The sequence below is a fragment of the Carica papaya genome, chromosome 7 (genome assembly GCF_054855325.1).
Source record: "Carica papaya isolate Zhongbai chromosome 7, ASM5485532v1, whole genome shotgun sequence".
Lineage (NCBI taxonomy): Eukaryota > Viridiplantae > Streptophyta > Magnoliopsida > Brassicales > Caricaceae > Carica > Carica papaya.
The window spans coordinates 5152085-5170571 of NC_142315.1; the positions used below are offsets into that span (position 1 = coordinate 5152085).

The 18487-nt window shown below is 38.0% G+C and overlaps 1 protein-coding gene across 2 annotated transcripts; it reads right to left on the minus strand.

Annotated features, from left to right (window-relative positions):
* Positions 1-241: 241 nt before the first annotated feature.
* LOC110822069 (Pentatricopeptide repeat (PPR) superfamily protein) lies at positions 242-3131 on the minus strand. Of its 2 annotated transcripts, none has more exons than XM_022052074.2 (2): positions 801-3131; positions 242-595 (listed from the first exon to the last, which is right to left on the minus strand). In XM_022052074.2, exon 1 carries the CDS (start codon positions 2707-2709, stop codon positions 955-957), a length of 1755 nt encoding a protein of 584 aa, XP_021907766.2. In that variant the 5' UTR covers positions 2710-3131; the 3' UTR covers positions 242-595; positions 801-954. The 2 variants fall into 2 exon arrangements, with proteins under 2 accessions (XP_021907766.2, XP_021907765.2); XM_022052073.2 differs by having other exon boundaries at positions 751-3131.
* Between the last annotated feature and the right edge of the window lie 15356 nt (positions 3132-18487).

Below are 18487 nucleotides of genomic sequence, written 5' to 3' on the forward strand. Positions count from 1 at the left end.
ACGGTCATTTGAATCAAAATGCGCATGAATCGCGGGGAAACAAATCCAGGTGAAAGATAGACTTTCTACTGAAGGATTCTGACAAGGAAGTTTTCTCGTGATTCATATTCACCAACTCATGGTAACAGAAAAAATACACTAGCATTCACTGCAGTAGGTTTCCCATTCTAATCAGGCCATTGCTTTCGAGACACCAATCCTACCAAACATCTCCAGGGGAGAGGAATGCAAGTCCAATCAAGAATAGAAGATGGGAAGTACCATTCAGTAATCATGACATTTCAAGTAACACAAATTGCAAGTCCCAATTAAGAATAAAAGATGGGGAGTATCATTCAGTAATCATGATGTTTGAAGTAACACAAATTACAAGTAGTTGCTTTACTCTGAGATTTTCTTCTAATAGAAAAAGAAGTACTACTCTGGGACTGTGGATAGCAGCTCTAAAATAGTTGAGGGTCCTATAAACATGAAGCAGCTGTCCATATCCAAGTAGTTACCTTCCTCACCAAAGTCTCAAGACTCTCATATGCTATACTGTGGTCAGGAAAAAGTAACTTTTCTACCAAGTTCCAAATTCAACAGAGTGCATACCCTGCAAACAATGGTAAGAAAGTTCAGGGAATTAAAAATTCTAATTTGATCTTAAATATTACAAGAGGTATTACTCCATAGATATCGTGCATTTTAAATTCAAAACTCCACCCTATGAAGTTTCAGCAATCCATGATAAGAAAGTTCAGTAAGTACCAGGTCTGGGAGTTCATGTCACATTTAATCAGAGGTATCAACGAACATACATTTGACATGAAGCTTTAATTGAAGAGTATAGCTCCATGGGGGCATTAGAGCCAATGTCATATTGCAGCCAACCCATCTTCTAGGGTTCTCATGTCATTCATTTCATAACTTCTAAGTCAAAAACAAGTGGCACCAGATTACTTTCAAATCTTCCTATTTCCGTCTTAAGCTCATACTCTTTCGCTTCTCATTCAACGAAAAACGTCTTGCTATGGTGGGATTATAAAACTTCCTCATATGATCAGAGAGCCTATGAATGGCTTGGAGATCACCGATAACAGAAAGCTGCATCAAAAAGGAATCAAACATTTGGTAGGGCAATTTCAATCCCTTCTTCACAACATCTTCCAAAAGAAAGCATGCATCTTCCACCCTGTGGCAGCTAAAGAGCCCATTAATCATCACACAGTAGGTATTGGTGTCTGGTGTGCAGCCTCTCTTGTCCATTTCATGCCAGCTTTCAAAAGCCCTATTGGGATCACCCATCTTGAAAAACATTGAGATTAGCGTATTATAGGTTTGAACACTAGGTATACAGCCAACCTCAATTATTCTTCCATAGAGCTTAAGTGCCTCATCAGTCTTCTTATTGTCACAGAGAACCTTGAGAAAACAATTATAAGTAACTACATCAGCCGGATAACCTTTGTTGCTCATCTCTTCTAAGAACTTGTATGCTTCCTCAACCTTTCCAGCTAAGCACATTCCCTCAATCAATTCCTTGTATGTTGAAACATCAGGAAGACAACCACTCTGTACCATTTCCCCCATTACTTTACCGCATTCCTCCATTCTATCACTCTTGGCTAAAGCCACAATCATGATTGAAAAAGTCTTTGCAGTAGGAGAGGACATCATTGAGCCTTTGTTTCTCATGAACTCAAAAAGTTGAGTTGCCTCAGTCACCATCCCGGATTTGCAGAAAGTATCGATGGCAGTATTATATGTAAAATTATCAGGGGAATGGCCCATTTGAATCATTTCTTCAAGTAACATCATTCCTCTTCTAGGATTCCTAACTCTACACCACCCAAAATACAATATATTATATGTATCAGCATTGGACTTAACCTTATTTTTCATCCTATTAAACATTGCTTCGGCATCCTCAACCAGACTACATTTGCACAAAGCATCCAACAGAAAATTAAATGCATTAATCTCTGGCTGCGTCTTCACCCTTATTCTTTTCTTCTTTGCAAATTTCTGAACATGGGTCAAATATTTGTCACAGTATTTTCTCAAAATGGATAACAAAACATCAGCAGGAACAACGCTCTTATTATTTCTCTTCATGTAATCAAGCATGTCACATACTATTCTAAACTGCTTCACCTTGTATTTTGTGCTAGACAATATGTCAATCATATTGTTATAAACACAAGGCTCGTGGGAGTAATTTTCCTGGTGCCCCGCCCAGGTGAAAAACCTAAATGCTATTTTCTCCTCCAAGTAAAACCTTTGCAGGACTCCAAGGACCATAGGAGTGGTTATTTCAACCCCAATTTCATCAAGTGCCGCCTCCATATTATCATATGCATTACAATTAGCTATAATCGTTTCATAAACTTTGGCCACATGACTGTCTAAACTCTTGCCCCTAATATTACCATCAAGGTTTCGATCTAAAGACACAGTTTCCGAAACAAATGAACGCACGGGGACCCTAAACGCTACAAAAGATTTAAAATTCAATGAAGATTCGGCTAAATACGCATATGGTGTCGCCAGCAGTGATATGATTCGATAGAATGAACACTGACAGACCACCATGTTTGAAGGATACCATATGGGTTCAATAGACGACCTTAAGGGTCGATAAAAGGAGAGATATACACGGGGGAAATTAGTGGCAGATGGAAAACTAAATAGTCTTCTCATTGTAGCGGGTTGAATTGGATAAAACATATCATTGTTAAGATTTCGCCCAATAAAATTAAACTTATCGAGAAAAGGAGAAAGGAAACGAAGAGGGTTTATTACTGTTGTTGCTGCAAAGAAAGGAACTGAAGATGGCTTGATCCTCAACTCTCACTCGTAAGAGGATCAAGTGTCTTGAAATGGAGAAGAATACTCACTACAGAGTAGCCAATATGACACACAGAGACAGAAGAGCCGTCTTCGGGCGGGCGTGAGGAACCGAGGACTTCTGGCGTTGATCATCATGCTATCAGGGCCCAGGTTTGGACCATGGCAGATCCCTCAAGTCAAGCCTAGCCCGACCATGTATAGATTCCCTTGTGCTTTGCTTCCCTATTTGAAAATTTTGAATTCTATTGCTCGATCAGAAGGGGAATATGATCACAAGGGATTATTTGAAGTTTTTGAATAAAATTAATATTTTTCAAGTTCATGTCCAATTTAAATTAACAGTTCAAATAGTAAAATAGCTTCATTAACTATTTATATTTTTTGTTTAATTTCTTTAACTTTTTTTTGGTTCTACACAAGTTCCTATACATTTAAAATTTTTTTTAAATAAAGACTTATAATTAATAAAAGTTAACTGATATTTAGTTAATGAAACATGTTCATGTCACATCTCGTTGATTGGACATTTGATGATGATGTGAAAATTTGGTTTACACGTCATTATGGCTCATTGTTTCCTAATCTCATATTAAAAATATATTCGACTAAGAAGAGAAGCTTGAGGAGAGAGAGAGAACCACGAGTAGATAGAAAGACACTTACCATAGAAACAAGCTGGAGGATGCTTGAAGAAAGAAAGATACAATCGAGGGTTGATTTTCTAATCAAATAAAGTCTAAATCGAATACTTTGACAAACATTAAAATTATGTTTGGAGATGATGATGTTTAATAAGGTTATTGAATGAGGACCAAATAGCCACACTCTTGTTGTTAAGGAAGGTGAGGTTGCTAGAGGATCTAATTGGAAGAAGATAGAGGACTCCATTAGGGGTCAACCTCTCCGATTGACCAAATAGGGACTCCACCAGCATAGGTGATGGCAATGAGGAAAGTTGGAAGAAAGGTGGCGTGGATGACGAGAAGGAATGAGAAAGAGAATGAGGAATTAGGAGAAAATAGAGACTAGTTTTCATTATAGGCAAAGAAAAAAAAACCTAGAGTCATGATTGGGGAGAAAGAGGAGGTGAAATAAAGGAAAGGTATAACGAGAAAGAATAAGAGAAGCTGAGATTGCATAGTCACGGTTGTAAAGGTCTCTCTGGTTATGGTAACTTTGGTGTGAAAGGAGTTGGGTGAAATTGCATAGTTATTAACTTAAAAAAAGAATTGTGGCTAGTTGTATTTGTTTTAACGATGCTGTGAAAAAAAAAAAATTACGTTATCAATAGTTAACACAATGTAATTTGAACACATGATATTAACTAACATAAGTTAACTTCTTTTAACTTTTTATCTATACATCTATCTTTTACCTTTCATTTTTTCTCTCTTTCTCTCTCTCTCTCCCTCTTTTTTGTTTATTTTCTAAGAAAATTTGAGATTATTTAACTAGAAACCAGTTAAACGCCAAAAATAGTAAAAAGAAAAATGAGAGAAGATATGATAATAAGCTTCCAAACTATCTGTTTAAAGGCCTGGAACTTAAAAAAAATGAATTCATAAATTAAATGTAGAAACAATTAATAGTGTTAGAGTTTATATTCCTTATACAATAATTTTAAATGCTCAATAGGGTTACAAGAATGTCTATTCTAAAAAATAAACGAAAATTAAAGAAATAAAACAAAAAGTGAATAACTAAGTATCCTATAACAACCTTCACTAACACTTAAATGGAGTCTGAATAGTGAACTACTCACAACTCTCTTGTTGATTAGAATCTGAATCTTGTTCTTCTTGATCTGAAAGGATAAACTACACTAACTTAGTAAGAATATCACACTAATAGCAGGTATGAAAAATTAAATATTGGTAAAAAAAATCAGAAAAATAACTAATGGAGTTCTTACTTTATTTAAATACATTTATGTAATACCTGGAATTAATTTTAAAATATTTAAAATTAATGTATAAATTATAATTTTAAAATTTATAAATTTTTATTTAATGTAAAAATTAAGAAAAATAAATGGAGGATGAAATTGAAAACAAATTTGGGAAAAAGTGGTGAAAATTTGGGTTTTGTAGGTGTTTTTGAAAGAAAAATTAGAAGTTGTGGATCAAAACACAATTTAGAAAAAATGAACCATGTAGGACCACCAAGTAAGCAACCCCAATGAACCGGAGCGCGCCGCATGATAAGGCACGTTGACGCAGTGTCACGTGGGAGGCCACGCTGACAATCTGCGTGCCCACGATCGGACGGTCCGAATTTGTTCCTGCGCGCGTGGACGGTCCAGATTCGTTCTGTAACACCCAACATTTCATTTTTTATTAATTATTATTATTATTTTTATATAAATATAATTATTATTTATATGATTTTAATTTGATTTAATGAAAACAATAATAATAATAATAATCATAATAAAAGGGTAAAAATTAGTTAGAGATTTAATTGAAAATAATTTTGGAGAAAATGTGTGAAAATTTGGGTTTTATGGGTATTTTTGAATGAAAAATCAGAAATCAGGGGTCAAAACACAATTTAGAAAACTTATGCCATGTCAGCTACTCGGTCAGTAGCCCCGACCAACCAGGACATGCCAGGTGACAGAGACACTGATGCGGGAGGCCACGCGGGGGGGAGCCACGTGGGCGATCCGCGCGCCCACAGTCGAACGGCAAAGATCCGTTTCCGCGCGCACGGACGACCCAGATTAAAAACACGCATGGATGGCCCAGATTGCATCGCGCACGGATGGTCTAGATTGAATCGCGCACAGACGGCCCAGATTGAATCGCGATGAACGACCTAGATTCACTCTTTATTTAATCGCGATCAAACGGTACAGATTAAAAGCGATGGACAGCCCATATAAAAAACGAATGGGTATAAATAACCCCATCCGCACTCAAACCCAAACCCTAGCCGCCAGAGCCCCTCGCCAGAAAAGACAGCCCAGCCGCTGGGGAGCCGACCGTCGCCACCCGCTGCCGTACCAAAGCAATTTTCGACCGCTAAACGAGGTAAAATTTTTTCCTCTTGCACGAAATTCAATTTAAAACCCACTCATGGCCAAATCGGAGTTAAAGAACCGACCGATTGGCCGAAAAATGCCGCCGAAGCTCAGCGTCGCCGCCACGGGGTGTTTCAGAAAATGTCTCCGATGAGGCCCTTCCCAATTTCCGTTCGATGTGATTTTTCTACCGTTGTGACCACCATTTCTTTCTCTACAGGTTGACTGAAGCAAAACGCCCAACCACAATGTGAGCCAGAGGAGTTACCGCACCGGAGAGCTCCACTGCCGATGAATTTTGATTTTTTGTGTTGTTTCGGCCAACCGAGGGCCCTAAGTGTATTTTCTCGCAGGAACCGGTGCAAGTTCAGTTGAATTCATTCGAAAATAGCCAACCCGAGGCAGATCGCCGCTTCTCACAGTGGCGCCGTCGCCGGAGCACGGCGGAGCCGCCGTGCCAGAATTTTAAAATTGGCTAGGTAGGCCCTGGGTCTGATTTTTGGGTTATTTGGTACACTTGTAGGTACCGTAAGCGAGTTTTAGTTCCCGAAAGAAAATTTAGGAAACCCACAGACCGCTCGTAGCCGCAGTAACTATTTAATTTTCGGCGTCGAATCAAGTAAGGACCCCTCCCCTATTTCCTATCATGGAATTGAAGTTTGAATAAACGATAATACTGTATTTTATACAAATTAAATATGATTTCTAATGGAGCCCGAACCGGACATTATTCTTTATCGATTCCTGTTTAATTTATTTTATAGTTTAGATGCATTATGGTATCTGGTTTATCTATTCTATGGTTTTAAATGTATGTATCACTGCTTACTTCACTACCGTTTGATTTTGGAAATCTAATAGATGAACTACCCAGACTGCCAATGGACAGGGAAGTCGAGTTCACCATATATCTACAACCAGACACCCAGCTTATTTCGGTTGCTCTTTACCACATGAGTCGCGTTGAGATGGAGGAGCTGAGAAAACAGATCACTAAATTGTAAGACAGTGGTTTTATCAGACATAGTGTGTCCCCTTGGGGTGTCGGAGTCACTTTTTCCAGAAAGGGAGATGGAACGTTGAGACTATATATTGATTACAAAGGATTGAACAGGGTCAAAATCAAGAACAAGTATCCCCTTCCTAGGATTGATGACCCATTCGATTAGTTGTAGAGTGCACAGGTCTTCTCCAAAATAGACATGCGATCAGGTTACTATCAGGTGAAAGTAATGACAGAAGATATCCCCAAGACCGCTTTTTGAACCAGGTACGGATACTATGAGTTCCTGGTCATGCCATTTGGGCTAACCAACGCCCCAACCATCTTCATGGATCTGATGAGCAGGGTCTTCAGACAATTCTTATATCAATTTGTTATCGTGTTCATCGATGACATCCTGGTCTATTCAAAAAGCAGAGAGGAACATGCTCACCATATAGCTCAGGTTTTATAGGTTCTCAGAAAAAAGAAGCTGTATGCGAAGTTGAGTAAGTGTGGATTTTAGATTGAGTAGACCACCTTCATGAGACACATCATATCAAAGGATGTAGTATCAGTGAATCCTGAAAAGGTTGAAGCGGTGCTCGGCTGGGAGAAATTGACATTTGTTAAAAAAATCTGTAGCTTTCTGGGAATGGAGGGTTATTACCGCAGGTTCGTTGAAGGATTTTCTAGTCTAGCTGCTCTTCTAACCCGACTTACAAAGAAGAATGCCAAGTTTGAGTGGAATGAGAACTGTGAAAGAAGTTTTTCAGAACTAAAAAAGTGGCTGACTACTGCACTTGTGCTAGCCTTATCAAGTGGATCGGGGTGATATATAGTTTACAGTGATGCCTCCTATCTAGGCCTGAGTTGTGTTCTAATGCAGCATGGGAAGGTCATAGCTTATGAGTCCAAACAGTTAAAGAGTCATGAGAAAAATTATCCCATCCATGACTTAGAGCTTGCCGTAATCATACACACCTTAAAGACTTAGTGCCATTTTTTATATGGAGATACCTTTCAGATCTATATCGATCACAAGAGTTTGAAACACATATTCACTCAAAAGGATCTCAACATACGTCAGAGAAGGTAAATAGAGCTTCTTAAGGATTATGATTGTGACATCTTGTACCATCCGGGTAAGGGTAACGTGGTAGCCGATGCACTCAACAAAAAAAGTGCAGGTATCTTAGCCTATTTGATAGTTTTAGAATGCAGGCAAATTGGGGTCACACAACAGGTTCAACTTCAGGACTTAAGGAGAGTCACATGTTTGGGTCATATGACCGTCTAGCCTGAGTTAATCTAGAGAATAAGGGAAACTCAGTCAGCTGATCCCACCCTAGTAGCCCTCAAGAATGATGCAGAGCAGGGAGTTAGCTCAGAATTTCAAGTTTTTGCCGATGGGTTACTCCGATTCCAAGACAGTGTGTGTGTTTCAGGTGACAGTGAGTTAAAGAGAGACATCATGATAGAGGCCCATAGCTCAAAGTTTGCCAGACATCCCGGAAGCACTAAAATGTACCAAAGCATACGACCCCAGTTTTGGTGGAATGAGATGAAAAGAGACATAGCTAACTTTATCTCTAAATGCTTGGTATGTCAGCAGGTCAAGGCAGAATATCAGCGCTCAGGCGGGTTACTTCATCCTTTACCAATCCCAGAGTGGAAGTGGGAACATATCACAATGGACTTCGTGACAGGGTTACTTAAGGAACGCTCAGGACATGATGCCATCTGGGTAGTTGTTGACCGGCTTACCAGGTCTTTCCACTTCTTGGCCATCAGGATGACCAATCCTTTGGACAAGTTGGCAAGAATGTATATCTGAAAAATAGTCAGATTATATGGAGTCCCAGTGACAGTGGTGTCCGACAAGGACCCCTAGTTCGCTTCTCGATTTTAGAGTAGTTTTCAACAAGCCATGGGAACGAAACTGTCCCTCAGTACTGCCTTCCACTCTCAGGCTGATAGACAGTCAGAAAGGACAATCCGTACACTTGAGGATATGCTCTGAGCTTGTGTCTTTAACTCTGGGGGCCATTGGGACGACTATCTACCCCTGATAGAGTTCGCTTACAACAAAAACTAACAAGCAAGTATTGGCATGGCTCCGTATGAGACATTATATGGGCGCCCATACAGATTGCCGATTTGTTGGGAAGAAGTGGGTGATAGAAAATTATTCAGCCTAGAGCTGGTAGAGGAGACTACATCCAAAATAGTTAAGATCAAGAAGAACATTCAGATGGCTCAAAGCAGGCAGAAGAGTTATGCGGACACTCGGAGGAGAGATTTAGCGTTTGAGGAAGACGACCGAGTGTTCTTTAAGGTCACTCATATTAAGGGAATCAGTAGGTTCGGCAAGAGGGGGAAATTGGACTCCCGATTTATTGGACCATTTGAAGTCTTAGACAGGATTGGTACTACCGCCTATAGACTAACACTGCCTCCAGAACTTTTGAAGGTTCACAATGTGTTTCATGTGTCTATGCTACACAATTACAACCCGGACCCCTCTCATGTCTTGGCCCACGAACTTTTTCCACTCCGAGAGGATTTATCCTATGAGGAAACAACAGTCGGCATTGCGGATCGAAAGAGTAGATTACTCCACAACCGGGAGATATCCTTTGTGAAGGTCATATGGCAGAACCACACACCAAGGGAGGCCATATGGGAGCTAGAATCAGACTTTAGAGCCCAGTACCCCCAGCTGTTCGATCGAGAGTAAAAGACAAATTTGAAGGACCAAATTTTTTTTAAAGGAGGGAGAGTTGTAATCCCCAAGATTTCATTTTTTTTTATTAATTATTATTATTATTTTTATATAAATATAATTATTATTTATATAATTTTAATTTAATTTAATGAAAATAATAATAATAAAATGGTAAAAATTGGTAAGGGATTTAATTGAAAATAATTTTAGGGAAAATGGGTGAAAATTTGGGTTCTGGGGGTATTTTCAAAAGAAAAATAGAAAACTGGAAGTCAAAATATAATTTAAAAAAGTTACACCACGTCAGCTGCCCCGACTAACCAGGACGCGCCAGGTGGCAGAGACGCTGACGTGGGAGGCCACGCGGGGGGAGGCACGTGGGCGATCTACGTGCGAGCGATCGAACGACTGAGATCCGTTCCAGCGCTTACGGACGGACCAGATTAAAAACGCGCACGTACAGCCCATATTGCATCGCGCACGGACGATTCAGATTGAATCGCGCACGGATAGCCCAGATTGAATCGCGATGAATGGCCCAGATTCATTTCCTATTTAATCGCGATCGGACGGTTCAGATTAAAAGTAATGGACGGTCCATATCAAAAGCGGATAGGTATAAATAACCCCATCTGCACCCAAACCCTAACCCTAGCCACCAGAGCCCCTCGCTGGAAAAGAAAGTCCAGCCGCCGGGGAGCTGACTGCTGCCACCCGCCGCCATACCAGAGCAATTTTCGACCGCCAAAAGAGGTAAAAATTTCTTCTATTGCATGAAATTTAATTTTAAACCCACACATGGCCAAATTGGAGTGAAAGAACTGGTTGATTGGCCGAAAAACACCGCTGAAGCTCGGCGGTGCCGCCGCGGGGTGTTTCGAAAAATGTCTCTAATGATGCTCTTCCCGATTCCCGTTCGATGTGATTTTTCTACAATTATGACCACCGTTTCCTTCTCTACAGGTTAATCGAAGCAAAACATCTAACTGCAATATGAGCCTGAGGAGCCGCCGCACTGGAGAGCCCCACAGCTAGTGAGTTTCAGTTTTCTGCATTTTTTCAGCCCACCGAGGTCCCTAAGTGTGTTTTCTCGCAGGAACCGGTGCAAGTTCGATTGAGTTCAACCAAAAATGGTCGAAAACAACCAACCCGAGGCAGATCGCCGCCGTGCCAGAATTCTGAAATTGGTCGAGTAGGCCCTGAGTCTGATTTTTGGGTTATTTGGGATACTTGTAGGTACCGTAAACGCGTTTCAGTTCCCGAAAGAAAATTCAGGGAACCCATGGACCGCCCGTAGGCGCAGTAACCATCTAGTTTTCGACCTCGAATAAAGTAAGAACCTCTCACCCTATTTTCTATCATGGAGTTAAAGTTTAAATAAATGATAATATTGTATTTTGTATAAATTAAATAGATATGCATAATTAATTATGATTGCTAATGGAGCCCGAACTGGACATTATTCTCTATCGATTCCTATTTGATTTATTTCACAGTTTATATGTATTATGGTATCTGTTTTATCTATTATATGATTTTAAACGTATATATCACTGCTTACTTCATTACTGTTTGATTTTAAGAATCTAAGATATGATTGCATTGTTGGATGCGTGTTACTTGTTTATGTCTTTATGTTTGATTGGTGACGGAGACTAAGGACAAATAAGAATGGGATGTGATCTGATAAATGGATAAGATGACAGCCTCACTAGATATCTTGGGAGATGGTGGACGGACCAATTTCATAGGGAACCCTAGCGTGAACGTTATCTCATACCGGACATGGTATAGAGACTTGGTCATTTGCCGCTTATACCGGACGGGGTATTGAGGTTTAATGTCTTGGCGCTCATACCGGACGGGGTATATGGATGGCCCTAGAATTAAGATTGTTAATGGAAAGGGTTAATGTGTAGCGGGAACACCCCTATGGATCTCCATGGATACTAGTAGGCTGGTGAAATGAGAAACGGTGATGATTAGTTATTGTTAATGAATATGAATTTATGATATATTTTATGTTACTGATTGTGCATGAAGTTATGATCTGTATGATGTTATTATCTTTATAGGTTATTTTCGTAGGTTCTCCAATGGTAAGAAAAAGGGAAAATGGTTTTAATTTTAATGAATATATTGGTTTAAAATTTGTGCTCCATTGGTTGTTTTTGGTTTTCTACCAACTTTTGCTTCTGTGACGGCGATATATTGTGATGTCCTTACTAGGCTAGTGTAGCTCACCCCTTATTTAACCATATCAGATCAGGATGACCCGGTTCTCGAGCCCGATCTATAAGAAGGCTACGAGTAGATGCTAGATACTTTATAGTTTCCTTTATTTTTTCCATTTTTTGTATTTCTTTCAGAGAATTTGTTCCGTGATATTTGGTAGTACTTTTAAGTTATCATGTAAGGGATGTTAACCTTAACCTTTATTTCGCTTCCGTACTCAAATTATTATTTGCATTTCTTTTTAAATTTCCAGGGTCGTTACACGTTTCCTCCTTTGGCACGGTCAGACGATAGCGATTAAACGCGATGAACGGTCTAAATTCGTTTTTTCTTTAAACACGATCGTACGGTTCAGATTAAATCGTGATAAACGATCCAGATTTATTTTCTCTTTAAACGCAATGGACGGTCTAGATTAAAGATAGACGGATATAAATATCTCACTTCACATCAAACCCTAACCCTAGCTGCTAGCCCTCAACTAGAGAAGAAGAACCAGTCGCCGGAGAAGGGAGTCGACCATCGCTCGCCGTTGCGCCGGAGCCACCTCTGACCACCAAAAAAAGGTAAAAAAATTTCTATTCACTCAAAATTATTTTGAACTCTCCCATGACCAAATCGGAGCAAAATGACCGGTGTATGAGCCGAAAACCGCAGGTAAAGTCTAACGGTGGTGCCACAGGGAAAATAAAAAATCGCCTCTGATGAGGCCCTTCCTAATTCCCATTTCATGCGATTTTTCTGCCATTGTATTCACCATTCTGTTTTCTATAGGTTGACTGAAGAAAAATACCTAACTGCGAAGGTGAGCCAGCGGAGCCGCCGCACTGGAATACCTCGCTGCTGATAAGCTTATGTTTTTCGATTTTTTTTGGCCAACTGAGGCTTCTTAGCGTATTTTTTCACAGAGATGAATATAAAACCGACCGAAATTAACCCAAAACGGCCCGTTCATGGCAAACTTCCGTCGCAGGCGGTGGTACTGTCGGCGGAGCACGGCAGTGCCACCGTGCTGGACTCTAAAATTAGCCGAAAAAGGATTTTAACACCGGTTTTGAGTTTTTGAGGTATTTCTAGGTATTTGGAGTGTATTTTAATCTCTGAAAGAAAATTTAGGAAATCTGGGGATCGCCAGTAGGTGCAGCTGAAAGTTTGTATTCGGACACCGATTCCCGTAAGAATCCCTTACCCTATTTCTTGTTATGGAATTAAAGTTTAATTATAAATAATGTGATATTTTGTACAATTTAAATTTTTTTTATAATTAATCATAGGTTACTAATAGAGGCAGAACCGGTTATTTATTACTATTTATCTCATTTTAATTGATTGATTGATTTTAGAGTTTTAAATACATGACAATACGCTATTTTCTTGATGCATTTATTGCTTATTTTGCGTGATTTACAGTTAAATTGTAAAATTAGAAATTAAATATAAATAAAAAATTATTTAATTAAGTGCATGAATGAATGGTAGCCTTACTGGATATTTTGGGAGTGGTGGACGAACCGGGTTCATAGAGAACCCTACTGTGACGATCCTGGGCCGTCCGATCGTGAGGCACGCGGATCGTCAGCGTGGTCTCCTGTATGACACCGACGTCAGCAAGCATTGCCACGCGACGTGCTCTATTTCGTCTAGACTGGTGACTGGGTGGTCCTACGTGGCTGAATTTTCTCTATTTTTACTTTGACCTATTATTTTTAATTTTTCTTCTAAAATTACCTTTATAACCCAAATTTTCGCCTTTTTTTTCAAAATTATTTTCAATCTCGTCCCTAATTCATTTTTTCTCAAAATTTCACTTAAATAAAAAATAAAATAAGTTAATCAATTATTTTAAATTAATAATTAAAGAATAAAATGTAATACCCCAAATTATTATTATTTTTATTAATATTATTTTATTTTATTATTATTTTTTTTGTAATTTTTAGAAGAATATAATGATTTATTATGTAATAATATATGGTTTTAATTTAGTTTAATTTAATTAAATAGAAATAAAAATAATAATAATAATAATAATGGATAAAATTATTTTTGGGATTTAATTTAAAATAATTTTGGAAAAAATGGGTGAAAATTTGGGTTCTGAGGGTATTTTTGAAAAGAAAATCGAAAACCGCAGGTCAAAACGTAATTTTTCTAAATTGCGCCACGTCCGCAGCCCAGTCAGCAGCCCCGGCCAACCAGGACACGTCGCGTGGCAGAGATGTTAACGCGGGAGGCCATGTGGAAGGGAGCCACGTGGGCGATCCGCGTGCGTGCGACCGAACGGCTGAGATCCATTTCCGCGCGTACGGACGACACAGATTGCACGCGCACGGACGACCCAGATTGAATCGCGCATGGACGGACCAGATTGCATTGCGATGAACGGTCCAGATTTATTTCCTATTTCTTCGCAATCGGATGGTCCAGATTAAATTGCGATGGACGACTAAGATTAAAATCGGAAGGTTATAAATAATCTCATCCACACCTAAATCCTAACCCTAGCCGCAAGAGCCCTCGCCGGAGAAGACAGCCCTACCACCGGAGAACCAACCGCCGCCACCCGCCGCCGCACTGGAGCACTTTCCGGCTGCCAAACGAGGTAAAAATTCTCCCTTTAGCTCAGAATTCGATTCTAAACCCACATGTGGCCAAATTGGAGCCAAAACACCGGCTAATTGGCCGAAAAATGCCATCGAAGCGCAGCGGTGCCGCCGCGGGTTTTCTTAGTTTTTGCCTTCGATGAGGCCCTTCTCGATTCCCATTCGATGTAATTTTTCCATCATTGTGACCACCGTTCCTTCCTCTACAGGTTGACCGGAGCAAAACACCAAATCGCGACTCGAGTCGGAGGAGCTGCCGCACCTGAGAGCTCCGCCGCCAGTAAGTCTCGACTTTCTGTGTTTTTTCGGCCCACCGAGGGCCTTACGTGTGTTTTCTCGCAGGAACTGATGCTAGTTTGGCTGAATTCAGGAAATCTAGGGACTGCCTATATGTGCAGTAAAAAAAACCAGTTTTAGATTTCGAATCAGGTAAGGACTCTTCACCCTATTTCCTATCACGAGATTAAAGTCTAATAAATGATAAAACTGTATTTTATGGATTATATAGATACACGTAATTTATTACGGTTGCTAATGGAGCCCGAACCGGACATATTTCTCTGTCAGTTCCTGTTTGGTTTATTTTACAGTTTAAATGCATTATGGTATCTGTTTTATTTATTCTATGGTCCTGAATGCATGAGTCACTGCTTACTTCATTTTGACTTAATTTTGTGAATCCGATGATATGCTTGCCTTGTTGGATGCTCGTTACTTGTTTAAGTATCCAAGTTTATGTGGGAAACGAAAAACTAAGAAAAAAATAGAAAATGTATGTGAATTTATAAATGGATAAGTTGACAGTCTCACTAGATATCCTAAGAGATGGTGGACGGAGCGGGTCCATAGAGAACTCTACTAGGAACGTTGTTTCATGCCGAACGGAGTATGGAGACTTTAAATGTTTTGGCGCCCATACCGAACGGGGTATAGGGACGACCCGCTTCACCCTCATATCGGACGGGGTATTGAGGTTTATTGTTTTGGCGCCCATACCGGACGGGGTATGGGGACGGTCCTGGAATTAAGTTGTTAAAGTTAATGGCCTACGTGTAGCGGGGACCCCTATGGATCCCCATGGATACTGATAGACTGATAAAAATGGACAATTGTTGTTTGATGATTTGAATATAAAAGTATGATATGTGCTATGTTACAGATTATATATGAATTCATGATATTTATAATGTTATTGTTTACATAGGTTGTTTTTATAAATTTCACTGCGGTAAGTGGATAGTAAATGGTTTGATTATTGATAAATGAATTTGTTTAAATCTACTGCTCCATTGGTTGTTTTCGGTTTTCTACCAATATTTACTTCTGTGACAGTGATATAGTGTGACGTCTTTACTGGGCTAGTGTAGCTCATTCCTTACTTAACCATTTCATATCAGGAGGACTTGGTTCTCAAGCTCATTCCGTTAGAAGACGGCGAGTAGATGCCTAAATATTTTATAGTTTTTCTTATAGTATTTCATTTCTATTATTTCCTTTAGTTAACTTATTCTTTCATATTGTTAGTACGTTTCGGTTATTGTGTAAGGGATATTAATCAGAACTTTTTATTTCGCTTCCACACTCAAAAATTTTATATACATTTCCTTTTAAATTTCCAGGATCTTTACATAAAATTTTTATCTCGGATCGTTTTTCGGATTTGGATATTACAACTTGACTTTTATAGTTTTTTTTTTTTTTGGTAAAGTTAGTGAAATAGATTTCCAAGGGTAAATTTTGAGAAAAAATTTCCATATATAAATTTTCTTATCCACATTTCACATTTAGTTTTATATATTAATTCTTTTAAAATCTATACAAATATTGGATTTTTTAAATCTGTCTCACTCTCAATAATACAACAACAGTATCTCTTTTTTGTAATAATTAACCTTATATTTACAACAAATTTGTATAGAAGAAATTATTTATAAGTTCACAAATTTTTTGTATGAAATTTAATTAATTATATATATGTACATATTTTACGGTTAAAATTGCAATATATAATTATAAATTTGATCACATCGTGTATGAGTTTGGAACTTTTTGAACATTTACATGAACTTAATTTACTATTGTAAACTTTTTAGATAATTAATTCTATTATTTTTGTAAACTTTTTTTTTTTTAATGAGAGAGAAGTCCAAATGAAAAATCTTTCTTTTTTAAAGTAAAATTTTAAGTTAGGAGGAAAAGATTCAAATGGTTGAGAGAATGTGAGAAAGATTATATAAGGTTAAAAAAATGGCATAATTGTAATTGTAAACAAACAGTAAAAAAAGAAGAAATGGGCAAATTTGTATATCATTGGATATGGTTTGCAACATAAGAGTAAAGGGAAAAAATTTGCAGAAAAGGAAAAACCAATTTGAAATTTTAGCTAAAAAGGAACGAAAAGAAAGTTAAAAAAAAATGTATTTTTTTATTATTTTTATGAAAAAAAATGTAAAAGGGTCAAAACACTAATTTTATAATTTCACATTATTAAAAGTAAGATTTAAAAAAAATTAAAACAATAATCAGAAAAAGGATTAATTTAAAGAAAAAGATATTATAATTATTAATGAATTTATAAGAATATCTCAATCATATTTATAAAAATTCAGCAACTCATCAAGCAAAGATAACATTTAAAAATTTAATGCATAAATATCCAAAATATGAAAGGTTTTTGTTGGCAAATCCAATGTCATAAATATCCATACAATTCCTAGAACTCATAGGATTTGATTCAATAATAAAAGGAGAAGAAAGTTCCATCGCCATGGATGGTGGTAGACCAAGCTCTCACTTATTAGAGCTGGAAGAGTTTGGTTGCTTGGAGTTCGGGTCTAGCCCACCTTGGAGCAGCTTCATCTCATCATCTAAATCAGTTGACACTTCAATTTTCAACTTTTTAAACGGGAAGTTTCGCACTATACTCTTCCCTTTCTCTGTCAAATTCCCATTACCCATCTGTTGAAAATTCATCTCAGCTTTGGTCGAGGAATCTTCATGGTAGGTGCTGTTTGGATTCTTAAAAAATCTGTTTCTATTCACTTTATGGCTAGAGAAGTTATTAAGAAGGTATAAGTTTTCTTGGAAACCAGAATATTTGTTTGGATTCTCAAAAAATTCATTCTTAATCACTTTAGGGATAGAGAAATCAGGGAAAAAATTTTGCTTTTGGAAATCAAGATTATTATTTGAATTTCTAGAAAATTCAGTCCCATCAACTCTAGAGCTAGAGGAGCCAGGAAAGGAAGTTGGGTTTTGCAAATTAAAGTTTTTTATTGGATTCCTAAAAATTGCATTCCCATCAAATCTAGCGGTAGAGGAGCTAGGAAGAAAAACATTTGGATTATTTTGTAAACAAGAGTTTTCATTTGGATTCCTAGAAAATTGATCCCCAAGAACACCATTTCTAGAAGATCCATGGAAAAAATTTGAGTTTGTTTGGAAACCATGATTTTTGTTTGAATTCCCAAAAAAGTTATCCCCATCAAACCTATTGTTAGTTGAGCCGGGAAAAAAATATGGGTTTAGAGGGAAATTGAGGTTTCTGTTTGGATTCCCGGAAAACTCATTCTCATCCACTCTGCTATTACAGGAGCCACGAAAAAAATGTGGTTTCGAAGGAAAAATAAGGTTTCTATTTGGATTCTTAGAAAATCCATTTCCATAAACTCTTTTATCACAGGAACCAAGAAAAAAATTTGTGTTTAGAGAGAAATCAAGGTTTCTGTTTGGATTCCCAGAAAATCCATCCCCACCCACTTTATTGCTGCAGGAGCTAGGAAAAAAATTGGGATTTAAAGAGAAATCAAAGTTTCTGTTTGGATTCCCAGAAAATCCATTCCCATCCATTCTACCGCTATAAGAACCAGGAAAAATATTTTGTTTTGGTGGGAAATCAAGGTTTTTGTTTAGATTTTCAAAAAATCCTTTCATATCCACTCTATTGCTACAGGAGCACGAAAATAAATTTGGGTTTAGGGGACAATAAGAATATGTATTTGGAATCTCAAAAAAGTCATTCCCACCCAATCTAGTGTTGCAGGAACCATGGATAAAACATGGGTTTGTCTGCAAATAAAGGAACT

Coding starts and splice junctions, on each gene's coding strand:
- LOC110822069 (XM_022052074.2), bottom strand. CDS start 2,709: ATGTTTTATCCAATTCAACCCGCTACAATGAGAAGACTATTTAGTTTT.